Source organism: Paramormyrops kingsleyae, chromosome 6 (genome assembly GCF_048594095.1).
Source record: "Paramormyrops kingsleyae isolate MSU_618 chromosome 6, PKINGS_0.4, whole genome shotgun sequence".
Classification (NCBI taxonomy): domain Eukaryota; kingdom Metazoa; phylum Chordata; class Actinopteri; order Osteoglossiformes; family Mormyridae; genus Paramormyrops; species Paramormyrops kingsleyae.
This window is the reverse complement of record NC_132802.1, coordinates 25,694,055-25,720,857: the sequence shown is the minus strand read 5'-3', so window position 1 is coordinate 25,720,857 and position 26,803 is coordinate 25,694,055. Positions and strand designations below refer to the sequence as shown.

The 26,803-nt window shown below is 41.8% G+C and overlaps 1 protein-coding gene and 1 long non-coding RNA gene across 2 annotated transcripts in view; one reads left to right on the top strand and one right to left on the bottom strand.

Annotated features, from left to right (window-relative positions):
- Positions 1–21,208, top strand: part of LOC111840555 (uncharacterized) — a 37,586-nt gene extending 16,378 nt beyond the window's left edge. The window contains exons 2-3 of the long non-coding RNA XR_002837448.2: positions 20,048–20,090; positions 21,066–21,208. This is a non-coding gene — a long non-coding RNA (uncharacterized lncRNA). The remainder of the gene's footprint in view (positions 1–20,047; positions 20,091–21,065) is intronic.
- On the bottom strand, positions 8,430–26,559 carry cdh26.1 (cadherin 26, tandem duplicate 1). Its single transcript, XM_023805514.2, has 18 exons — positions 26,340–26,559; positions 23,419–23,460; positions 23,231–23,323; positions 22,983–23,138; positions 22,504–22,651; positions 22,233–22,405; positions 16,846–16,974; positions 15,083–15,268; positions 14,506–14,771; positions 14,184–14,326; positions 13,678–13,908; positions 13,172–13,393; positions 12,326–12,447; positions 12,101–12,172; positions 11,159–11,236; positions 10,845–10,907; positions 10,078–10,149; positions 8,430–9,378 (listed from the first exon to the last, which is right to left on the bottom strand). Exons 1-18 carry the CDS (start codon positions 26,373–26,375, stop codon positions 9,169–9,171), a joined length of 2,442 nt encoding a protein of 813 aa, XP_023661282.2. The 5' UTR covers positions 26,376–26,559; the 3' UTR covers positions 8,430–9,168.
- Between the last annotated feature and the right edge of the window lie 244 nt (positions 26,560–26,803).

The window sequence follows — 26,803 nt, the reverse complement described above, 5'->3', positions numbered from 1 at the left end:
GAAAATAAAGCGGTCGAACTTGAACACAGGATGCGTATATGATGAGCTGTTTACAGTTAAAACTGTTGCAATCTGCTGTTTGAATAGCAGAAGTGTTTCCATTGAATGTCAACACCCTTCGCTTTGAGCCATAAAAGCTAGTGATCTATGTCCTGAGTTCTGCTCCAGGGCACTCAGTTAGCACCTGCTTTGTTCACCCCAGGACAGGGGCACTTTAATGCATGGGCTCACCTGGGCTGAAGACCAGGGGCCCCTTCTAAAAAGAGGCCACAACTGACCTTAATTGATAACCTTTCAAACCCCTGTAGATCAACAACCCTATCCCTTTTTTCATTGGCTTTGTGTTGATCACTATATAGATGACAACTAAATAAATACCAGTGCATTCCTCTAATGATGGTGTTTCTGGGCCATAATTATCCACAGCCCCATGCAGTTCCTCAGTCCCTATAACAGAACAATATCAATATGAAAACAACTTAAATTATGCACTAATTAATTAAAGGTCCCTTGATTCCACTGATGACACTCTTAGAAAGTATAGCCTTTCTCAGTAACTCTTTACTTAAGGCTATGTTTTTAGTAATTTACAAACACATTCATAACAATAATGCAATCATAAAGCATTATAAACATGGATATAAATATTTATAAAAAGGCATTACACATTATAGCCATGTGTATTATGCATTATGAATGCTTTATGAAGCTGTTATCTATATAATACTATAGATACCTTAATAAAGCAGTAGAAAGCATCCTTAATGCTTATACCGACCATTATAATGCATTATGAAGGTATCTATAGTGCATTATAGATGAGAGCTTCATTCATAAAGCATAATAAACATGGCTATAATATGTTGTGCATTTTTATAAATAGTTATAGCCATGTTTATAACACTTTATGAATTCATTATTTTTTGTTAGGAGTGTGTTAGTAAATTACAAAAAACATGGCCTTAATTAGTGTTACTATTTTCATTTATGGATCTCCAAAAGCTGGATTTCAGTCTCTGAATTCATAAAGTTATTTTCGTGAATGAACACATCCTGACATATGGGGCAGAATACATGGCCTTATATGGTATTCTTGGGGCATTGAGTTAGCTAATTTGCAATTCTTGTGCACGCTTGCTGTATTAGTACACATTGGTGGCATTCAGCATATTTATGCAATGTACCTACGCAGTTTTCTGAAGTTAGGTGTATTTGCTGTAATGACGTTGCACACCGGTACGAGCCCAAAAAATATGAGGGATTTAAGATCAGAATATGAAAATGTTCTTGCATTAGGCCCAATGTCTTGTGACGAAATCTGTACAGATGCTCTGTTAACAAAGCTTGTGTGTAGGCAGTCCATTTGTGTCCCATGAAAGAACGAAATCTGACCTATGGGTTAGCTGAAACAGGTAGTTTGCAGTTTGACACTGGGACATATAGCCATAACTGCATTCCTTCTCAAACAATATGTGTAAGTTGAGCATGTTGAGGCTACAGTTTTCAGAAGAGGATTGTTTTGATACCCTCTAGAATACTCAAGGGCTCTTTTTCTAAACTGTGGGTCATACGAAAGATTATCTCAAAAGAGAATTGCCTCAGGGTATGCCACAGCTAGTGCGTTCTGCGGCACTTCCATTGTGCATCACTCTGAGAACTGGAGGCTATAGATGTAATCTCAAGAAAAGATAAAAAAATAAAAAATAAAAAAACTTTCCCATCTGCAAGAGAGAAGCATAAGGAAGGTCCCATGGGGACCGTGAGCCAATAGAACCTGTTCAATGTTCAAAGTGTTTGCATGTGAACTTCAAAATGAATAAACTGCACAGTAAATCATAGCAGATGTGAATCACTGTAAAAAAGATTAACACACTGAGGAAACAAAACTGGCAATCTGAAGCTTTTTAATTGCAAAATAAAGAATTAAAAGAACAACAATCAGCTTTTAATAGACCTTTTTAATAGAGATTTTGGTAACACTTTACTTAAGGCCGGCCATTCATAAACACATTCAGAACAAATTATGATGCATTCGTAAACCACTAAAACATGGCTATAAACACATTATAGCCATGTTTATTATGCATTATGAATGCTGTATCAAGCTCCCATCTATAATGCAGTACAAAGTATAAATACCAATATAATGCAATATGAAGGTAGCTATAGTTATAGATAAGGCAGTCATAATGCATAATACACATGGCTATCGTGTGTTATATCTTTCTATAAATAATTATAGTCATGATTTTAATGTTTGAATGCATTGTAATGTGTGTATAAATTACTAAAAACATGGCCTTAAGTAAAATGTTACCGAGATTTAAATAAGCACAGCTGGAGCAGGCCAGCTGGGAGACTTAGGGGGTATTCCAGAAAGTGGGTGTGAGTTTAAATCTTGTTATCGTCGCCTTGAATAAACCCAACACAACATAAACACAATTTTCAGTTCCAGAAAGGCTGATTATAATTTGGGTGATTGATTTTAATCAAGTGTGACTATTGCTGCTTTCCCACTGCCACCAAGAACTGAGCCGTACCCAAACCAAAATGCGAAGAAACAGATTTCCATTGTGAATTACATGATCTATGCTCAACCCGTACCTGTGCTAGTAAGCAGGGCCAAAAGCGTGACCAAACTCAGCTGGTTGTGTCACGCTTCGGCAGGCAGGTGAGCAGGGAAGCAGGTGAGAGCAGCCAGGAAGTCCGGTAAAGGGGTTTTATTGCGCACACGACGAACAGGCACGGACATCCACGGACAATACAATGACAGATCTGGGGAAGACTGACTCAGACGAGGACTAAATACAAAAGACAAGCTAGACCTAACAGGACACAGGTGATCACACTCAGGGCTGAACACGAGGTAACGAGGTGGGCGTGGCACACATCGGGAGCGGACGGAGCGGGGCGTGACAGAACCCCCCCCCAAAGGCGCGCACACCGGGTGCGCCCGAGAGGAAGCGACGGACGGGACCGGGGAACAGGACCTGGAAGACAAGAACAAAACCATCAACGAGACCAGGGAAACAGGACAGAGACACAGAACAGGAACAAAGACGAGAAAAACGACAAGACCTGACAGAAAACAGGGAACGCAGACAGGCAGACAGAAAAGGGCGACACGGAGGGAACACCCACCGGCGACACGTAGGGGCCAGGAGTGAACAGAGGAACCAGAGGGGGACGAGGAACAGACACAGGCGGGACGAAGGGAGGAGGAGCAGACAGAGGAGACCAGACCGGAACGGAAGGGGGACAAAGGGGAGCCCGAGGGAGCCCAGGCGGGCGAGGGAAGGCAGCCGCAGGGGCCACAGGCGGACGGGAGGCCGGAGCCGGAGGGGACCACACAGGGGGCAAGGAGACAGACGGGGGGACCGACAAAGGAAATGAGGAGGGAGCAGGAGGGAACAGCGGCGCAGGCAGGCAGAAGGGGGAAGCCGCGGCAGGAGAAGGCGCAGCCAGAGCCAGGGAAGGTGCCGTCCGACGCCCAGCCGGAGCAGGGGGGCCCGGAGGCGGCCGACGAGGCACTGACGGAAGGATCGTAGGTGGGCGACGAGGCACCGGAGGGGGACCCGGAGAGCTGCAGCGGGCACCCTCAGTTCCCGGCCAGCAGGGGGCACCTCAGCGGGCGCCGCCATCACGTGGCCAGCAGGGGGCGCCTCAGCAAGCGCCGCCATCACGTGGCCAGCAGGGGGCGCCTCGGCGGACGCCACCATCACGTGGCCAACAGGGTGCACCTCAGCAGGTACCCCGGGCGTAGCGGCGACGGCAGCTGCAGCAGGGATTGCCGCGGGCAGAGAGGTGGCAGCGGCTGCGGGCGGTGCCGTGGGCAGAGCGGCGGCAGTAGCAGCTGGTGCTGCAGGCACGTCCGGAGCAGGCAGGTCCATAACAGGCGCCAGGGTTGGCGCCGGGAGTGCAGGCGCTGCCCCTTTAAGGGCCTTAGACACCCGGGGTATAGCGTCTCTTACGGCGCTGATCCCTTTTCCGTGCAGGCGCTCCGGCCGGTATGGATACACCTCTAACGGAGGCGGCTTCTCCGGGTAGAAGCCGGCCAGGCGGGCAGCAGTGGCATCGTCCCAGGCAGGGAGGAGTGAGCAGGCTCCCAGGAAGAGCGATGGAGTTTCTTCCCGCTGCTCTAGCTTTCTCCCCTGCTTCCTTCCCTGATCGACCGCGGCGGAAGGCGGGGCCGATTCCGCCGCCTCACCCAGGCTCCGAGCGACGCGCTCCTCCCGTCGTTCGGTGAGCTGGCGATGTAGGCGACGGAGGCATTTCCGGACTCTCGCCAGTGGATACTGCTGTCCGGGCGGGCGCTCCTTTGTCAAGAGGTCCGCGCCCCGGGTGGCCAGTTCCAGGGCGAGGGGATCTTCCAGTACCTCTGGCTGGGAGCGCCAATACACAGCCTCCTGCAGCAGACCGAGCCGCTGGTGCTCGGTCTGCCGCACTGTGTTTTCACGGAGATCTGTCATTCTGTCACGCTTCGGCAGGCAGGTGAGCAGGGAAGCAGGCGAGAGCAGCCAGGAAGTCCGGTAAAGGGGTTTTATTGGGCACACGACAAACAGGCACGGACATCCACGGACAATACAATGACAGATCTGGGGAAGACTGACTCAGACGAGGACTAAATACAAAAGACAAGCTAGACCTAACAGGACACAGGTGATCACACTCAGGGCTGAACACGAGGTAACGAGGTGGGCGTGGCACACATCGGGAGCGGACGGAGCAGGCGTGACAGGTTGCGTCACCACCTGATTTGATCTGTGTTGATATGCATAGATTATCTGAAGGAAAAAAGAGGCTATTCTATATATTACTCATTATTAGTAGTATCACAAGTCATGATATATTGATGCATTCCTAAGAACTTGGATCTTGACAACAATCTCCTTCTTGTAAAAGTACTATGAAACAGCTGAACAGAATGAATTTGCAATGCAAATTTACGCAAACTAACGCCAATTGCACTAGTGTTTGATGCTCACGTAACACACCAGTTTTCACAGACGTGCTAGTGGAAATTAACACATAGTAAATCATGTTGTACTCAGTGTGAACAGTAAATAAGCGTCTCTGGAGTTAAAAGTCAGTGCTGCTCTCCAAACCTGGCAACGCCTTTGCCGAGCCGACCCTTCTGAGGTGAAAAATCTAAGTGAGCTGGAACTGCACTATAACTACAGTATGAGCTGGAACTGCACTGTAACTAGTGCCAATTATCAGTACAGGTCAGGAACAACCTGGTTCTTGTAAGCCAGTGGAAAAGTGCCATATGTTAAGTCTAACTGACTCCTGTTCTTGAAGAACAACAAAAAGCCATGTTACGATCAGCCACCATCAGCAGATTGCTGGAAAAAGGATTTGGCATGGAGATGGATGCAAAAAAGCAAGCAATCGCAATGCTTTATGAGTTTGGAGATGGAAATATTAACAACTGTGTATGCAGATTTTAAATTTATTTGAAAGAAAAAGACAATATTGCAGCCACAAAATGCTCAACTATTCAACAAACAAGTAGATTACTTAAGTTTTACTTGAAATATAATTGACCCGTGTGGCCAAAAACAATGCCTGCAAGTTAGTAGTAGGAGTAGTAGTGCAGTACTGAAGGAAATTCCAAAAAGTTACAGCAGCACACAAAAAGTGACAATCACTGTACATATGCAATAGACACAGGGCACAATATTGTACAAAAGATACAGTACAATAAAACTATATTGCAATGTGCAGGATAATTTAAATATCATACCATTCGAGTGTACTGGCGACTAAGCGGGAGACAGGGGGTCAGGTGGGATACTAATTGTTGTTCATAATATCCGCTGAGAGAAAAGACCTTAGATAGCGTTCGCTGGAGCAGCGCAGCTCTGTGAGTCGGTGGCTGAAAAGTTACTCTCCTCAAGAATTTTAAATCACTTTTGCCAGGAAATTCAGCCTGTGTTGAAAAATAAGTATAGGCTATATGGGGTTTTAATCTTGTTATCACAGTTTGTTATGATGTGATAAATATACAGTATATACTTAAAAAAAAAAGACAGATGCATTGCCTTTGTATTGCAATTGTCCCCAGTTGTGTTTGTGGTTTTAATAACAAATAATTTCAAAAAGAAATTCTGTTTTTCCTACTGTACCGAAATTGCACCAAACAATGAACGCAAAACCGAGGTTTATACTAAACTGTGAGTTTAGTTTACCATTACACCCCTGCTAAATGTACACTGGAAATACACGTAATCTAAATCTTGCCTTGGTCATGTGACCGTATAGCCTAGGCTGGCATAACTTGTGTGGTCATACTACCATTTACAATAGAATGCCTTTTATTTTCATTGCACGAATGTACAACGAAATTAGGTGCGTCCCTGAAACAGATTCAACACACACCAGCATAGCTCTGCATATTAAGCTACACAAACATACAAAGTAAAAATCACGAGCAATACGGGCCAATAAACGCTGAGTGTTTCAGTGCACATACATATATACTAGGTGGGAGTATATAAATAGTATTAAATAGTATTGAAGTGGTTCTTGCCATGAATCCCCAGGATTTGGCAATAGCTAGAACAGAAAGTCCAGAAAGGTCACACTGTAGACTGTCAGTGATTGTTTAGTTATTATTCTTCATTTTAGCAGCATATTAGGATTCCATTACTCGCTGTATGTTGGCCTCAGCTCTGGCCACAAATAAGGCCACACCCCTTCTCATAGAGGAGCCTGTTTGGGATTACTTGCTAAACCCGCTTTCTGGAAAACCTCCCAGGATTGGGATTGTTAAAAACATCTGCTTATCTTATAGTTCTTGCAGCGAATGATATATGAAGTACAGCTAGGACCGACGCGATGCTATTGAAAACGGTTTCCCATTCCCTCCATTAGCAGACCTTCAACAGCTCCTTAATTTCTGAGCACAACAGGAGAGCGTTGCAATTAGCCGGGTTTTGCTACAGCCAATTATAAATTCAAATTACATTAGCTGCTACTAAGTTTCAAAGCGTTTTTGCTGTTATTGCTGTAGAGAGTCAGGTGCCACCCAGTGGTATACATCAGGATTACACCCAGACAGCCACATTCATGTTTACATTACATTTATTTATCTGATGCTTTCATCTAAAGCAACATACAGACATGAATCAGAGGGCAGGGTCAGCCACTGCACCTGGAACAATTGGCATTAAGGACCTCAATCAAGGGCCCAAGGATAACTTTACTCTGCCAGCCATAGGATTTGAAACAGTGACCTTTCACAGGTAAAGTCCTAATCTGCAGAACCACAAACCAGCCTGCTCTCTTTTTCTGTAATTAGCTTGGGCGGTTATTGTCATGCTCTCATCTCCTCCATGTGTGACACCTGTGCATTCTGCATCTTCCTTCATTCCTTCTAACTTCTGAGTTCACTGTGGAATTGAAAATTCAATGGCAACAGCAATATCTCCACTTCTCCCTGCCCAAACATTTAGTGGTGTCTTGTTTTTGCAATGATTTTGTAGTAAATCATTAAAAAAGATTAAAAACTGTGACTGGGCATTTCAAGTTGTTGCCCGAGGCTGTGGAATGATCTTCCTGCATCATTGCGTTTTGCAGACTCCGTTGAAGGTTTTAAGAGGCAGCTTAAAACTTAAAACTTTTTCTCAGGCTTTCAAGAAAACATGACCTTGTGAAATTGTGTTTTGTCGTGATTTGTTTTCTACTTACACTTGTGTATTTTTAAATTGTTGTTAGGTTTTGTGCTTTATGTTTCTATGTTCGCTGCATTTTAGTCTGTATAACACCTTAGGACTGTCTGTGAAAGGCGCTTGATTAATAAACGTATATGCTTGCTTAAATGTAGACTTTCTGAGTGGCATGGTCCATTTTTCTCCCCAACAAATCTGGATTTCACTTTTATTTTAACACCAAGGTCTACTTTATTAATGAGAGGTAAATCTAGGAAAAGCTTATCATTTAAGGGCATTTAAAAATAAATAAAAACAACAACAAAAAAAGACTTTTAATATGGCTGATCATTCTCCTTGCACTTATCTTGGTCAGTATTAAAAATATGTATTCTGTAGTTCTTGCCCCTGTCAAAAACATTTCAAGTTGCTTACATGAATGTTCATCACAGCAAAATTGCTTTCCTGTATTCTTAGATATTTATAGTTTGCTTCAAAACTTTGGCAGGGTGAAATTATCCATAAAATCACTTTCCTTCCTAATATTTGCGGCATGACGTTGTTCGAATGATGTCATTCAGGCAATCAAGAATTCAACCAAGACCAATTTATCGGATGAACTGGAACAATAAGCAGTACTGTATATATGGTGTAAGCAGGATGACGATGCAATAACACGCCATAGTGAATAAGGATGGACCTTTAAGCCGTCTAGTCACAACAGGTGTTCTGGTGTTGCAAAAAATAAACACAAGAAATTTCACAAGTAAACACAAGTAATTTCAGCAATATAAAACCTTTATTTTAAATAGTATTCAATTGTGAATTATGTAAGTAGCTTGCATTAAAACACTGAATATTACATTCATCCATATGCCATCTTAAACAGTTTTACCAGTAATATTTGCAGTAAGAATATATGAAGTTCAAAACTGATACGTTGCACCTGCTTTGAAACTTTCTCATGTAAAAAGAAAAATCAACTATGTTTTTTTTGGGTGTTGAATGTGCTTTGGGTGGGATGGCGAACTGCACTAAGTGACACAGGGGTGTTAGTGGAAGCCCACCTAACAAAAGAGGAGGGGAAGAATACGGCCATTTTGGTGAGGGCACAACAGGAGACAAATAAGAGAACAGAATGTGCAGCTTGCAGAGATGGTAACACTAGGACAAGGCCAAGGTGCAGGGTCAAGCATTAGGGTCTGAGGGAAATTAGTGTTACATTAGTGGTGTTAAGGTACAGCCAAAATGGATGGTTATGCCTCTCCCTAGGTCAACAACATCTTCCACCTTCTTATAGAATTTCTCCATAATTGTGGAAATGTTTGTGCTTTCCATTCAAAGACCCTAAGGTGCTGTTGTTCTCCATGGGTTGCAACATAAAGATATACCAATGTCATTTATTAGCCTGCAGTATGAAATATCCATCAAAACATATTTTATACAGAAAATGTATGAACAGGTGGAAGGAAATGGCCTAAAGCTTCCAGTTTGCCTGGTAAATGGTGAAGCTGTCCTAGTTTTTCTTCTCCATGTCACGGTGACATATTCCTCCCAGGTTGTTAAACTTGGGCCCCAGGTCCTGAAGGAAGTTCAGACTGTCGCTGTGGTTATCAAACGACAGTTTGTCCAGCGAATGGACGCTGTTGCCTTCCCCCTCATAGGCGTATCCGTGGGGATGGTATTCCGAAGAGTCCTGCGAGTTCTGCTCCACGTCAAGCAACCTCTGAACAACCAGATCAAGAAAATCAATGAGACTGAACATATGCACAAGTACTGTATGTTATACTTCTGATGTCTGCCTCGCCCTCATACTGTATACTCTGGGCCTGGTTATTTAAGGAGTGTTCATGACGTGAAGGAAAAATATTACAAGGACAATTGTGTGATGTCTGCTTGTTGAAAAAAGCTGAGGACACGTCTTGACGGCGTCTTCCAGGTAATTTTTAAGACATTACAACTAGTCAGCCGTATGTTATAAACAGCACAGAACTTAATGATACTGTTTTTCCAGTTAGACCGGAAATCTTTGTGTTACACCACTTCATTATACTGTAACTTAAGTAAAAAAAGTCAATTTCCCAGTCAATTTTTATCCATGAGTACATATATAGAAAAATATCCCCTGGCATTTATCTGTCTGTACATGTAGCCTATTATTCAAGTACATGCACATGTTCACAATCGTAACATAAATTTTTGGGCGATGGGGGTTCAAAATGATCTTCAGTATGATGTAGTATTTATGTGATTTACTAGATTGAAGCATTGATGGTATGGTTACCCACATCCAAAACAGGAATACGCTGCGTTTATCGTATTTTTAGAATTAAGTTTTCATCCACAATTATTTCCATGTATTCTATAGAAATACAAGGCCTACTTTATAAGCATACAGTTCAACTTATGCAGATATTCTTCCTACCTTCTGGATGAACTTATACATGTAAAAGTCTCCAAACATGCTTTGGGATCTTGAGCATCTCGAAGTTCCATTCTGGAAATTAACAATATGTTACACAGAACGAATTAGCATCCAAGCAAACAAATGTAAATTTGCTGTTAATCATGATTATGATGTGAATGAGAATGAAGAATGGATTTTGTGAGACTTAATCATAGCATTAGCATTATATGTATGACTGCATGTAGCCTATGTGTGTAAAAACTCACTGATTAATGTCTTCATTATGTATAATACAGTAGTCCCCCTTTGTCCGTGGTATCAGTTACCCACAGTTTAACCCGGTCCAAAACAATTATAAAATGTGTAACAGAATGTTTTTCTTTTTATTGTTCCTTTGTCCTTTGAAGGGTATAAAAAGCATGATATTCTTGCTCTATCATCCCCCGATTTATCAATTACCATACATAAAAACACAAAAATCATGTTACATATGGGGGTCCGCCAATGGTTTGCTGTTATCTGTGCTTTCAGCTATCCCGCAGATAAGGAGGGGGCTACTGTATTATAATAGTATGTATTATAGTATAAGATTAATATTAAGATTCATAATATTGATTCTCAGTCCCAGGGGAACATTCTAGATACCATGTTACAATTCACATAGTAATCGCTGCTGTTTTAACAAATGCCGTCAGTGTTAAATGACTTCTTTGCCGTGTTATGGTGTGTTTTAAAAATCTGTCTTTTCAATCACTCCTCTCCATTACCAGCAACACGGCACTTACTCTGATGGTGTTTACACCGTTAGTATACTGCCCCCTCATGGGAACGTCGTCGCTGTAAAAACCCTGCAGACAAATCACAATGTCATCACGGAGCAGGGAGCAGGGCACCGGAGGCTGCAGCAATGAATATAACGTGCTAAGTGCAATCGTAAACAACGGAGGTGTAGTTTATCGAGAAAAGGGCACTGTTGGAGCACGAAGCCTGTGTCAGTAGATAACGTTACGCCAGAAGGCTGGAGGTCAAAGTAATACGCCTGCTCTGATCATTGGTTCCTCAATAAGCTGTAAGGGTCAGATATGATGCTGTCACTCACCATTCCTCTTGGCTGGCTTTGCAGGGTCATGCTACTCTCAGGGTTTCTGAAACCAGATGTCTGAGACAACTGCCGGAGCTAATAAAAGAGAAGAGAAACCTGCTAGGCCTGTCTGCAAGGCAAGAACGAGACTGGTGCATTTATTTTCATATTTTTCCAAAATGTTTTACCACATACGAAAAACAGTTTACACTCACTCCATGCACTTTTGCCGAAACCTGGAGATTAGAACTTTAATTAGCCTGGCATCGGTCATAAAGATTTAAAAATAAACCCGTTGGTGCCAATCTAATCTGCTGTGCCAGACTTATTTGTAGGAACAGGGTGCGTGGGAGAACATGAAGGAATCAGATAATCACTGGTATGTTTGGTTATGCAGTAGCTTTCGAATATGGAAATATGCCATCTGCAACTGGAAATAATTTATGACATAATGCCACTCACCAGCTCTTTGGCATGACTTGATATTTGAAGCTATTACAGAACACACCCTTGGCAGTCTTTTTGTAACTGAGCAAATGGATTTAATAAACTGGTAATACTGTAGGCAGATTTAAGCCGGTTTTCATTCAGAAGGAGGCAGTTTGGTGCCCAGAATAACTAACTGTGTGTGTCCTGTGCCTTGCCAGAGTCGGGTAATTGCTGCAGATTAGCAGATGCTTAGAAGGGCAGAGTGTGGGGTCTGAAGATCCCCGTGCCAGAGAAGGCCCTCTGGGCAGGGGGGAGAAATCCCCGTCGGCACTTAGGTGAGACGGCAGGCTGGGGCAAAGGAGGTCTGAATGGGGAGAGGGATCAGCGTGAGCGTGGCAAGCTGCCTAGGGCTCCTGGAGTAACACCAAGACGACTTAGCAGGGATGCCATTCGTTGGCACGCTGATGTCGCTGGTGTGTTTATGGCGTGCTTGGCATTTAAACAACAGACGAAAGCTTGCTCCCACCCTACCGGCATACTCTGGTACTTCAGTCCATCTGTGACTGCTCCAGGGCTGGAGGGAGTCATCATTTGTGGCTCATTCTGGGGGAAAGGGGTAATTATGATAATATCTCAAGTTTTGCAACATAATATGATCGAACCTACAAAAGAACTTCTGCTCCTGTGATAAGATCTGCTTATTTCTGGGTTCGCCCGACACAGGAATCCAGCAGAGTGCAGTGAGATCCACCTTACCTTACACCGCGTGCCTCCGCATTCCTCATTGTATTTGATCAGCGTCTGATTCCCCTCCTCATGCATGGTCACAGGCTTGTGTGATTCCCTCGGCATGCAAAAGAACAGCAGACACACCGGCACTGAAAGCGAGTCACACGAGTTACACTGTTGCTGAGGCAACATGGGATTTCCCTTGTTTTCAAAAGGGATGTTCCAGTTTAGTCTGAATTTTAAAAAAATGGATTTGAAAAATGGGCAGGTGTCCCTATATTTTGTGGGGATGTCCCGATCCGACCATTAAATATCTATATCTTCTGATTCCAATCTGATCTTTTGCAGTAGGTGTCAGTGCATTCCTCGCTTGACTAAACCTCGCAGTTTCTCAGTATTCTTCCTTATGATGTTTCTGCAAGCACCTAATTATATTTGTTGCATTAAATGACGCTGTCAGTACCTCATCTTGAAAGGATGGCATTGCAACCATTGCAGGTAGCTGTTGCGCCACTTTTGAGTTTCCAGCTGAGAGAATTTCCATGTAGTTGACATCTTGATAATTAGTAGTTCCAAACTATGTGCCTCAGGTTTACTACAGCGCCTGACGGAACCAATCTGCACAACTGACGTAAATGAGGCAGACTGGGGAAATTAAATATATTGGGCTTTGGAATGGGCTGTAGTAGCCTATATTAATGGCTGCATGGTACCTGATTCCAGTCTTTGATATCATCACACATTTTAGTCTAACTAAAAACATAAAGAACATCTAACCGTAAAAACATAAAGAAACATAAACAAGACAGCACCAACACGTGATTGTGAGGCGGCATGGCGTGTGTTCTGGGGGTGGGCAAGTGTTTGGCTTACATAGCAGCAGCAGGATGCCACAGATGAGTGTGAGCGCCCCCTTTCCACCCAGCGAGGAGGATGGCGACATGCGCTTCCGACACGTTTTCTCCTTCCCGCAGTTGCAAACCACCAGACTGAGGTCTTCGTCGGCCCCTTTGCCCTGCTGGTCGAGGACCCTGAGGGGGACCGAGTAGTTTCCATACGCCAGGCTCTTCAGGCTCACCAGAGTGGCACTATTACCTGCGGGAGGGGGATCCACATACCCACACTAAGTTGGTGTTTAGTGCTAGCTTAAAATATGTAGTATTAAAACAACAGTACATATACATAAGTATATTTTTCTTTAAATTACACTCTGCACGTCGAAATGAGAGGAGTCACACAGCCATTTTTCTGTGATATATTTTTCAACTGGCAGGAAAAAAAAAAAATGTAAATGTGCACACATCAGAAGGCGGCATTTTTATGTAAATTGAAGACACTCTGTAGTACGAGTTCTGTATTTTCACCCCCAAGTCACTTACCTATGTCAGGGTCTAATTTCCAGCGACTCTTCACATTGGGATCATTCCCGCGCAGGGAGAACACGAAAGGGCCACTGAACGGGTGGTTGTCCTTGTCGTCTGCTAAAATTTCCACCTTGCTGTCCTTGTTCCCACACAGCACCAGAGTCTTGTTAACCAAGTATGGCACGTTGTCATTGATGTCGGTGAGGTGGATCAGCACGGTGGCCGTGCCGGTGCTGGGAGGCTGACCTGAAACGCAGCGGCAGGGCATTAGGGAGACTGGCTGCATATTGACTGAAAGACTTGCAAATCCTATTTGAATGACAGGCAAGGGCACTTAACGAGCCTTTGTTAAGAGTGTGATTTTTTTTAAGAACATTTTTAAATATACTTCAAACTTTTCCTATTTCATTCAGTACACAATTTAAGAGAAAACATATCTTACAGTTTAACGATACACCTTTTGTCAGTCATTTTTCCCTCGGACACTGTGCGTTAATATTTTGAACACCAAGGCTCCTTACCGTCATCAATCGCACGCATCACAATGGCGTAAGTATTATTGGCCACATGCGGAGACTCCCGATCCATCTTTTTTACAGTCGTTACAACACCTGTCTTTGAGTCAATTGATACATAGTTTTCTGGATCCGTTACTTTTTCATACCTTTTTCGCCAGGGGGAAAAAAAACAGATGTAGTCAGATATTATGAGTCAAGTTACCTGTATTTTGCTTCAAATGTAAATAATGTAAGTGACTCAAGTCACTGTAATAATGCATTATTAAAAATGTACTGCGGTTAAAATATTGAGTGAAACAGCAGCACTTCAAGTCATAATACGCACCTTAGTTTTGAAACATCTGAATCCTCGTCGGTCACCTCTGGCGTGTACAGTAGGGCTCCAGGCGGCGATTCCTCTGTCTGAAACACTTCGTTTCTGACCTTCTTGAACTGCGGTGGGTCATTGGCGTCTTTAATGGCAACAGCCACATTGACGGTCTGCGGCTTTGGTTGGGTCTTCTGCGAGTCGGAGTCGCACACGAAGAGCGGCTCCTCGTTCTCTACGGCTATCTGCAGGTTTGCCAGCGTCGTCTTCTCATAGTCGTTCGCCTAAGGAGAAGCACAACACTGTCGTCATCCTAAGAACGCATACATCCTAAAAACACAACACCGTATTTCCTTATTATGGTAAAACGGTCAGCTGAGTTTCCCATAAACCGAGCAGGTTTTTACATTTAATAAAGTAGACACATGCATATAATTTTTTAGTTTATTTCCCTGTAATGATGAAGAAACATCTTCAGCTATTTATTGAGGCAATATTAAGTTTGTCTTCTCTTAAATAACTTGTAGTTAATCATGTTTTAATATGGCACCTGTCAGGCATTATTGAGTAAATTTCCTATTGAAAGTATACCAACCTGGATGACAGTTAATACACCTTCATTAGTCTTTGGGTCCGTTTCAATCTTGTAGTTGCCTTCCTCGTTGCCTTTCACGATTGTGAATTTGGCCCGTGATGCAGTTGTGTTGGGCGTATCCTTGTCCTCCACCTTTATTCTGAGAATTTCCTGATTGGTGACCAGCTCCATCGTTTCAGCCTCATACTGCAAACAGTTGTATCGACACACTGTAATGGTGGCTTTTGATAATGAGACACATGCTTTTTGGACACAGCAGCAGCAGTGTTTACCTCCCCTCAAACCAAGCTTTTGCGTGGGGCCCCAAAGATTTGGGGACCCCCTGCTGGCCACAAACAGTCACTACACTGGGGCGGGGGGTGAAGTGACTATTTCGGTGGGGCCCTAGGAACAACAAACCCTCTCCTGATGCCACTTTCTGGAGCCTTACATGAACCCAGGACTGTTCCAAACATAAAGAAGGAAAGCAATACAGTGGTACCTCGGTTCTCGAACTCACTAGAACTGGAATTTCTTGAAAGTCGAACAAACCAGTTTGACCTAGAACTCGATCTGAATATCAGAAGTCGAACCGTGAACGCTGACCTAATATAAATTGCACGCGCCAGGAAATGAGTCATACTACAAAGCAATTCTTACTTGAATGCCTTCTTCACAGACTGGACGATTAACCAAATAAAGCAGCGCAACATTACAGTAACTAACAATAAATAAACCACTAACTTATGTGTACTATTAGAGCATTTATGTCATTTTTTAAAATTTTATTTTACCAGGTAAATTAACTGAAAACCAGTTCTCACTGCTTTACGTGATACTGGGGAGAAATAGCAGATTACGAATCAGAACTGCCTGCGATACAAACGTCATGCGTGTAACTATACTCTTCAGCCAATAAGGGCAAAGGTGCGTCGTCACGGAGGCGGTTCCAGTTTGTGCAACCGTGTGAGAGGTCGCAATGCATCTAACCGTAATGCATTGCGTCAGGATCAGAATGCGTTGCTTTAAGCCAGCGCTGTAAGCAGGTCGAACGCACCCAATGACCGGACTGGGGAAACAAACTGAAACGCGGACTTAATACAGAAGACTAATGAAAACAACCAGAAACAGCTGATCACATGGGGATCCCACACGAGGTTAACAAGGGGGCGTGGCACACGGAAGGAGCGGACGATCGGGGCAGGACAGGGGTAATGTTGGGATAAGATCTTTATCGCTTTGGAAGCCATTAAGAAAAAAAATGCTCTTCTTGTTTTATCCTGTTCATTTTGTGTTTAAATGCTAAAAAAAAAAAAAAAAAAAAACATATTTAGGTGTAATTTTGGGGGGCCGGGAACCAATTAATTGGTTTTCCATTATTTCTTATGGGAAAAATTCGATCAGAACTCAAACTTTTTAGGATTCGATCCGGAGTCCGGAACCGAGGTACCACTGTATTTGTACTGAAATTCTGTTACCTCAAGCATAACTGGAAAACACACAGAGAGTCTAAAACGAGTTATGCGTAATGTCTTTGAAAAACCATACTGCAAGACTGTCATTCATTGTAATTTTAACATGAATGTGGCACTTAACTGATGTTTACCTGATTGTTTGTTTATGAATGTTTATATATATTCTAAAACTTAAATTACAGACTTAAAAATTTTACACTTATTGCACCCCACTGAAGCAAACCCATATCGTTTCTGAGCAGTGCAGTGATGGTCCACGACACACCCATTTTCTAACCTGAATGGGCACAAGGACAAGTTCTGGCTCACCTGAGCCTTTGTAAACACGGGCAGATGAGTATTGCCATCCAAAATATTGATGTTGACAGTTGCAGTTGAGGAGAGTGAGGGACGTCCGTTATCTCTGGCTTCAATAAGGACTTTGTATTTCTTTTCTTTCTGTAAGATGTAGACATACAGCCATAATGTTAACTTTGCCCATTGTGTGTATAGTACCACTCAAAAGTTTGGACACATCTACCCATAGAAAGGTTTATTTGTACTGTTCTCTACATTTCAGGATAATTATAAAGACGTAAACCATAAAAATAATATTTATGGAATTATGTACTAACCAAAAAGTATATTAAAAAAAAAAACAAAAAAGAAATCTTGGGGGAGGGGGCAACTCTGTGGGTTGGGACTCAGAAGGTTGCCGGTTCAAATCCCTGGGTCAACAGAGTGATCCCACCATTGGGCCCTTGATCACAGCTCTTAACCCCAGTTGTGCCAGGGATTGGCTGACCCCGCTGTCACCTTTATGTTATTTTTATGACTTGGCCCCCAGGGATGCTTTTCCAGCAGCACCCATTTTGACTGTGTTTAGGTCAGGTGGCCAGGTCATGTGATGCAGCACTATCACTCTCCTTTGAAGGCAACTTGGTATGTAAAAAACTTTTGGCTGGTGTTGGGTATGATGACGCATGTCTGTTTGTTTTGGTTCTTTTATACTCGGTCTTACTATATATTTGTTTTTTTAACTCATCCAGTGTACTGCATATCATGCACAAAGTCAGCCAATGGTACACTGTATGGACAAAATTATAGGGACTCACTTATTACTCATTGAATTCAGGTGCTTCCTCCAGACCCAATGCCACAGGTATATAAAATCAAGCCCCTAGCCATACAGTCATGTTTACAAACATTTCTGAAAGATTGGGTCGTTCTGTAGAGCTCAGTGAATTCAAGTGTGGTACTGTCATGGGATGTCACCTTTGCAATAAGTCCGTTTGTGATATTTATTCCCTTCTAGATATTCCATAGACAACTGTAAGTGGAATTATTGCAAAATGGAAGCATTTAGGAAAAAATAAACTCAGCCATAAAAGCAGCAGACCTCATAATGTAACAGAGCAGGGATGCCAAGTGCTGAGGTGCATAGTACGTCAAAGTCACCAACGCTCTGTTGATTCAATAACTGCAGATTTCCAAACTTCATCTGGCACTAACTCAGGCACAATAACTGTGCACCGGGAGCTTCATGGAATGGGCTTCCATGGCCGAGCAGCTGCATGCAAGCCTCACATCGCCAAGCGCAATGCCAAGCGTCGGATGGAGTGGCGTAAAGCACACCGTCACTGGACTCTGGAGCAGTGGAAACATGTTCTGTGGATTGATGAATCAGGCTTCTCTGAGTTTCGGTCTGATAGACGAGTCTGGGTTTGGCAAATGTCAAGAGAATGTTACCTGCTTGACTGCATTGTGCCAACTGTAAAGTTTGGTGGAGGAAGGAGAATGGTATGGTATTGTTTTTCAGGGGTTGGGCCCTTAGTTCCAGTGAAGGGAACAGTTTGGGGAAGGCCTTTTTCTGTTCCAGCATGACTGTGCCCCAGTACACAACCCAGTCAGGGTATGATATATATTAGATATCACCAAGATAAATATCTAACGTATATCAGATCAAATCTTAATCTCATAATGGTCTCACAGTGACATGACATCATGATATCACCTGTCTGATATTGTGCCATACTTGTGATTTGGGGGCCAACAGGCAAAAACGGGTACGGACCCCCCCTTACCCCATATCCTCCGGTATTTTAACCCATAATAATCAAAAAAGAGGTTCCCCACAGGACCAAACAAAAAAAAGTTATGTTTGTGTCTTGTGCATCCCACAAGCATAGCACCTGAATTAATGTTGTGGGATAAATGTAGCATAAGGTAATGTAGATCATATATCTGAAGATAATTATTTGTTGTAACCTGTAATATTTGCGTGGTTAATATGCTTAGGTGGGGAGTGGCTCAGCAGGCTAACTCTCTGTGATCAAATGATCAGAGTCTTGGTGTCTTGGTGATCAAACGATCACTGGTTTGAGCCCTGGTCTTGGCAGAATAGTTGTCTGTGGTCCCCTGAGCTAGGCCCTTAACCCCCAGCTCCAGGGGTGCTGCATGTTACCTGCACTGTTAGACATTTCTGGGATTTCTACAGTTATTTACCACATACTGTGCAGTACAAAACTGCAAATTAATTGTACAGTAAATAACTGTAGTCTCCACTGCTTCACAGGAGTTTTGGCTGTCGCCAAACACTGTATACAGAGAATTATTGCATTTAAAAAATTGATGTTAATTACTGTATTTACTTTTGGCGGCAATTATTTTCATAAATAGTTTCATAAATCACCATCGAGTGATTGGAAACCAAAACCAGATCAGCGGGTGTTGTGAGGAAAGGAGTTCAGCAGAAGCAACACGCATGAATCTAAAGCTACAATTCAGTGGTTTTGCCTGATTCAGTGGATGCAACCGGAATCGAGCAACGGAGGTGGTGTTCATGAAGAGGATTTTTACTATGGGACTTATGCTGCTCTCAAGTCCTACTCAGAAGATCCGACTACAGTGGATCATTGCCTCTGCCATGATTGTTGTAATGATACGCCCCCCCAAGTCCTACGTGACTTGAAGGCAGGGTGAGAACCAACCAGTAGCAAAAGTAAATGCGTCACGATTATAAATGCATTAGCCTTAGACACGATTATCTGATCTGATGTGCAAAACAGTCGCTCTTTAACATTAGCGTGAGCAGTAGTTAGCAGTATGTTTTTCAAATGTAAACCAGGTTAACATTTCACTTGACAGTTGATATTAGTTTATTTTCTCAAAGCTAAATCAATTGTTGGCTTTATGAAACTGTTACAGTCAAGGGGTAAAGTTCACCAAATTTACTACAAGGCAGTGCTAGTAATATTCTCTGATAGAGGTTCACGATGTATGCTGACGTCAGTCCTACGTTAGCATTAGCTAAGTTAACATTAATTTAACTAGGTTAAATGTAAAAATATTCATATTAAAACGGGCATTTTAAACTATTATACTATTGTTGGGAGGTCACCTTTCTATTTGTAGTGTTCGTATGCGGTAGGTTTCATTTATTGTAATTTAAGAGTTAACATTAGTTAACTTGGTTAGCGTACCACAAGTGCATATGTAATTTAACAACAGAATGTCGTCCTGCCTTCTCCAGGCACTGAGGTCGAATGGAGGAACTTGGATTAGCTGAGACATTGGTGAGTATTGCTGGTGGTTATTTTGGTTCACCTCCTGAACATGAATACAGTCTCTGAACTATATTGTGTTATACTGGCAGTTGTTTGTAGTATTTTTTGCCAGTTTATATCATCATGCTGTTTCACAAAGTTGTCTAAAAAAATTCTGTTCCGCAAACAAATTTCTACAGTTCTATTTCAAATACAGTACATATGAAAGTGTACACACCCCTGTTAAAATGCCAGGTTTTGTGATGTAAAAAAATGGGACCACAATAAAACTTCCCCACCTTTAATGTGACCTATAACCTGTACAATTCAATTGAAAAACAAACAAATCTGTTGGGGGGGGGGGGGATATAAAAATGTACAATGTTTGACATGCACAACTTTATTTGGGGTTAATCAGAGCCACTCTAATTGATGGCAGGCGTGTACCCAAAATGCTGTATTTAAATCAAAATGTGCTTCAACAAAGTATTAGTTTAAGGGTGTGCACACTTATGCAACCAGATTATTGTATGTCTTTGTATATTTTCCCTTTGGCAGATTTGTTTGTTTTTCCAATCATACAGGTTATAGGTCACATTAAACATGTGAAAAGCTTTCAAATGCTTTCATTTTTTAATATCACAAATAACTTGCATTTTAACAGGGGTGTGCGGACTTTTTATATTCACTGTGCAATTTTTTTGTGTGTGTTCTGTGAATAGCTGAATGCTGTGCATGTAAGTTAATGCATGTTGTTACTTTAAATGTCATTTTTTGCTATTTTGAATTATATGAATTCAGATAAGTATGATTTAAATGAATGACTTACAAAACTAAATATATACAGTTGATACAATCTTAATAATAAAAATTGAATTACGGCATTATACAGTTCACCTATGTTTCTATGATAAACTATTATAGTTTTACTACTGTAAAAACAAAATAGTTATGGTGCAGTGTTGCCAGTAATTTACTGTAAAAATCTTTTGAAATGTCTTACAGTAAGACCCTGTGCTGTGACCCCCAAGCTATGAAGAGCAAGATGCTGTTGGTGAACAGAAGCACTCCAATGTACCTGTACTTGCTCGCAAATGACAAATAAAGCTTGTTTGTTTGTTGTTTAAAGTTGAAACATACTTGTGGAATGTTTAATGAACGATATGAACCTATACATTTGGTCAAAATATTTTATGCATCTCTTTCATCTATAGATAATGAGCATGATATCACGTGGGTATCATGATGATTTCACAGTACGAGATAAAATGATGAGATCGACGTGTGGTCAGTGTGTGATTTCAAATTGATCCTGCAGTGGTATCGCAGTAGTCTCATGGTATAAGATAACCTATGAGATCACAGTGAGATCATATTCTAGACTGGGAAATCAAGGTCCATAAAGACATGGTTGGGTGACTTTGGTGTGGAAGAACTTGACTGGCCTGCACAGAGCCCTGACCTCAACCAGATTGAACACCTTTGGGATGAACTAGAGAAAAGAGATTGCGAGCCAGGCCTTCACATCCAACATCAGTGCCTGACCTCACAAATGCTCTTCTAGATGAATGGACAAAAATTCCCACAGACACACTCGAAAATCTACTGGAAAGCCTTCCCAGAAGAGTGGCAGCTGTTATAGCTGCAAAGGGAGGACCAACTACACATTGATGCCTACAGTATGTATTTAGAATGCAATGTCATAAAAGTTCCTGTAGGTGTAATGGCCAGGTGTCCCAATACTTTTTCCATGTAGTATAGTTTATAGTTATTAATTCCCCTGAACTGCATTTTTTTTTACAATGGAGGGCAGTGGGAGTTGAGAGTTATTAATCTCACTGAGTTAAGCTTGTTAATCTCTTTGAGTTGACATAGATGCCCGGGTGACAACAATGAACCGTGATGACAAGACAGATGAGGTACTGCCCTGAACTTAAGTAAGAAACGACTTCCCACATTTCGGAACAATCGTAATGTTCGCCTGGGTTAACATTTGTGATGTTTGAAGCAACAGTTCTCAAACTACTTAAAATGTTTTGTGAGTTATTTCAATCACTATGGAAATGCTTCAGTTGACCAGCTCCTCAGCCTTCGTCACATTTACTGCAATAGGTTCATGTTAGCAAAATTTGATGGAGAGACCTCTATTTTGTCACCACATCGAGTACTTACATCGTAGTCGAAGCAGCCTGAAAGTGTCAGCTGCCACAGATCTGTGCCATTCAGGTGTTTGAGGCCAATATTTGGGGAGGATGGTTCCTGGAGAACCACCCGCATGGAGATCTTAGAGTTGTCTGTGTCCTCCTCATCGGCATCCATTGCTCGTATATTGATTGGAAGAAGCCCTGGTGGAGAAAGTGAGGGACATTAACAAGACAGTCCAGAACCTTACCTATTAGGTGGGGGGGCTCAGAAACAAGGTAAAAAGCAAGGGACATCTCACCCCCTTTCGTGGTCTCTTTTACATCGGCATTAATTACGGACCTGTCGAAGGCAGGCGCATTATCGTTAATGTCTTTTATTGCCACGTCAAACGCTAGTGTTCTGTCCACGATTGCGTTAGTTACCCTGTCGAGAACGTCAAACCGAACCTGTTCCCAGCAAGAGAAAGAAAGGTTAGGAATCACTTTCATGTGGTAGATCGTAAGTCTTAACAAGGATTAAGGTAACCAAATAAAACATTAAATAAAATAAAAGAGGTCATTTTAATGGCAGTTATTCTATGAAATAAAAACAAACAGAACAAACACACATATATATTCATTAGTTTATTTGTTTTAATGATCTCCCATCAGAGTTTATAAGCCTTTCAATATATTGTTAAATGTACTACAAATATATAAATCATAGAATATATATGACATAAATATGTATAGAAGAATCCGTGGGGGTCGGGGTAGCTGTAGTGTCTGGAATGCTCACGTGAAACGTTGGGTTTTTCTCCCGATCGATGGGTTTATTCACAAAGACCACACCAGTTTGATCATCGATGGAAAACACGCCCATTGGAGGCTCTGTCACCCCTTCTCCACTAATGAAGTATTTCAGTTTGTAATTAACTTCTTGATCATTAAAAAGCTGCGGAGATAAAAAAACAAGCCGAAGGGGTGTTAATTGGCAGACCCACAGTGAAGTTGATGGGAAGCAAAGTGGTGAGATATCACACTGACTTTAGTCGCCTCTTTTGGGAACGGGCCTTTGTCCTCTTCCTGCAGCTCGATTGTTGACAGAACCCATCTTCTTTTGGAGCGCCTCAGCGTTTCCTTTCATATGAGAAAGCAGGTAGGAGCCAGGTTTACGACACCTTTACATAGAGATCTCGGTAGGCAGAATCGCTTAAAGTTGGCATTGTACAAACCATATTTTCCCACATGTGTCCAAAGCAATGCGTCACAGTTACCTGATGGGACAGAAAAGGCAAAATTACTGGGAACATATGGCATGGGGTCAATTCAGTGTCGGAGGAAAACAAGTTAATCAATGTGGCTTGAAAAAAATCTACATAATTCCTAAATTCCATTGTTCCTAATGAAGATAGTAGGTTGTCTCTATTCACAAGAATACCCTGAGGTGAAAGTGTACCTACCCCGTCATTATTCGCATTCCTGAGTACCCTAAATCTCTATCTCATATCCACTGCACTTTCCAAATGTCCCTTACAACAGAGGCAAGAACTGCTCTATACTAAGTAAAAAAACAACTTCCCTCAGTCCCAAACAATCGCAATGTTCCACTGGGTTAACATTTGTGATGTTCCTGTTTGAAGCAACAGTTCTCAACCTACTTTTAAATGTTTTGTGAATTATTTCGATCACTATGAAAATGCTTCAGTTGAACTAAACAAACTATAAAAACAGTATCCTTGTATCATTCATCCAACATTGGTCACATCCTCACATTTTCAGGCCGTATTACTCATGATATAAATCAGGGTTATTCAAATCACGGTCCTCGAGGTCCAAGCACTGCTGGTTTTCCAGCCTTCCTTTACCTGTCAGTCAGGTGTGAAGCCTCTGACCAATCAGAATCAATAATTATTAAACTAACTACCTGGGAGAACTGAAAACAAGGCCTGGATTTGGAATCGAGGTCCAGATTTGAAGAACCCTGATATAAATGATCATAGAATATAAATGACAGTAATAAAAATAATAAGAATATTTTTAAAATGTCTTAAATTGGATTGAATGCCTGCTTAAGGTCTGGTTTTTTATGCATTGTGCAGTTACTGCTAATAATCATGCATTTTCATCAGAAAATTGTCGCAAGTAAGTGTACAGAAAACACTGGGCAGGGAGAAGGGAGAAGGGAGGACCCACAGTTCCGGCAGCAAGCAGCGAGAGCTCATCCCACGGAGCTGCAGCACCACTACAAGGGCAAACACCTCTCGGTAAAATGCAAACTATGTGGACCATTGCATCAAAGGACTAATTGCAGAAATGTTTCCCGTGTTTCAAACAATGCCTCCCTATTGCACACTTTGCAGCTGTTAGTTTAAAAGCAGCTGGGTGTATCAGGATATCCTCAGAATACGCGAGGTGTGGACATGTGGACCCCCAGGAAATACAGCGTGCTGCACGCCAAAAAAAGAATACATCAAAATATCAGAAGATATTTAAAGTGTGTGGAGGTTGCAATCTGCATTTTCCTCACTACCTGTTGCCTGATTACCAGTTTCATTTTCATAGCAAGTCATAAACCTGGTGTTTCAATGACTTTTAGAGACAACTCAGAATCATTGTATTATTATTATTGTTATATAATATTAAATCAGATTTTGGCAGTATGGTGGCTCAGTGTTTGACACTGTAACTTAACATGGCAACATGCTCTGCCCATTTCTTCACCCAGTCTAGAAACACGTTAATTTTAGGGGAATTAATGTTTCTACATTTCCCATAGTGAGTGACTGTGACTATTCTGCCTTCTGATGGACCGGCATCCACTAGGATGCTCCCTGTCATGTATTTTGACAGAGGGTCCAGGTTGGTGGTTATGGAAGATGGATCTTTGCTTATTTTGTTTCTATGGTCATTGTCTTATCAATAGATTTTCCCCGATGCCTGTCGTGCGAAATCACTCTGATGACCACAGGATCGAACCCATGACTGTTCCAACACGGGTGCTAATCCTAATCCACAGAGCCACAAATATATCAGAGAACATTCCAACATATTGAGAAATGATGCAAAATGAAACAAATACCATTTTTTTCTTAAGCAGGAATAGTTAGCCTATTTGCTACTTTAAAGTACTACAAAAATAATCTTTTTTCAGTCTGCGTTGCCTGTCCTCCAACAGCAGAGAGAGAGATATTATACAGCTATGCTAGATGTGAAATTTAAGATATTTAATTCCTATCCTATTATATTAATGAACAAGTTTAACAAACGAAACCAAAATCCCAAAACGTCCAAGCAATTAAATCATTCAAGTTTCCAAAGAAAAAACTGGTTAAAGACAGCAGTACGTGTTAATCTCTGGGAGTAATGTTAGTTACAAAAAATAACAAACAACCGATACTGGTGTATGTTAATGACCGCGATTAATGGTACATTACAATTTAGAAGAATGAATATCAGTAGGCCTAAATATTTTTTGTGACCAAGCAGTGTGCACCATTTTTGATTAATTAGTGATGAGACTATTTTCTTTGCAGATAATTTAATTCACATTTTATGTTAAATTTGTGTTCAGTTCTAAAATATTTCCCACAGGTATGCACATGTCAGTGTGTGTATGTGTTTGTGAAGTGCTTTTACACACAAAGATATTAACTCTTAGCAGAACTAAGAGTGTTGTATAATATTTTCATAACCCGTCAGATCATGAATTTTTTAAGAATGTTAGCTTGAAATGTAAAATTATGTTTGGGCGTGTTTTTCTTTTCTTTTTTTCCAGATTACTTTCAGTCTCAACTTTCAGATCCAGGTGTAACATGTCACGCTAGGGCACTTTATGTTTTTTATTTAAGACTTTTTGTTTTTAACTTAAGACTTTTGTGTTTAACGTAAATTCACATTCACAGTCAGAAATGTCCACAGAGGCCTGTGAAACAGACTTTGAAAACTCTGCTATAAATTCACTGCAGATTATTTTTCTTTTTTGTTTACTGGTGATCAAAAAAACAAATCTGCTGTCCTCTGCTAACGCATTTGCGATACTTGTATGTCTACCCTTAGTGTTTATTGAGTAGAACAGTCAAGAACACATAAGGTGTATTTTTTAAGTTATACATCTGATTTAAATTTCAATCACGCATTTGCACCAGAAACTCACAGTGAGGAGAAGCAGGACAATGAAGCTGCTCTTCATGGTGATGACTTCGTCAGGGGTCCTCGACCAGTGAAGACCTGACCGGAACCGACCGGTGTGAGATGTGGTGACTTGAACCTAGATGAACTCCAGAGGCCGTGTCCACCCGCCTTCACGTTAGATCCCCAGTGCTTCGTGTGTCATGCCTTCAGTAAACAGCCTGAGATAATAGCCGCATAACTTCAGAGAGCAAAGCTGGGGCCTGTCAGGGGCAGGTCCAGGAACTATTTGCATCTACAAAGTCCCACCCCATGTCAGCCAACATGTGGAATCAGTTTTTTTTCCACATTACTTTGTGTATATTTTGGCACTATCAGCAAATATTTTTCTATTTAACCCTGCTGTCTGTCTGTATTATAACGTCACATTTTCTTATATGGAATTTATGTTTCCTGTGGGGGGAGTATAAGCGCAAGGCTAGGGGAATG

Bases quoted from the DNA above. Each gene is read 5' to 3' on its own strand.
- cdh26.1 (XM_023805514.2), bottom strand. From the start codon at position 26,375: ATGAAGAGCAGCTTCATTGTCCTGCTTCTCCTCACT. The intron at 22,406-22,503 runs GTGAGATGTCCC...TTTCTCCACCAG, and splicing joins AAAAGAGACCACGAAAGGGG to GGCTTCTTCCAATCAATATA. The intron at 15,269-16,845 runs GTGAGCCAGAAC...AACTGTTTGCAG, and splicing joins CCGTGTTTACAAAGGCTCAG to TATGAGGCTGAAACGATGGA.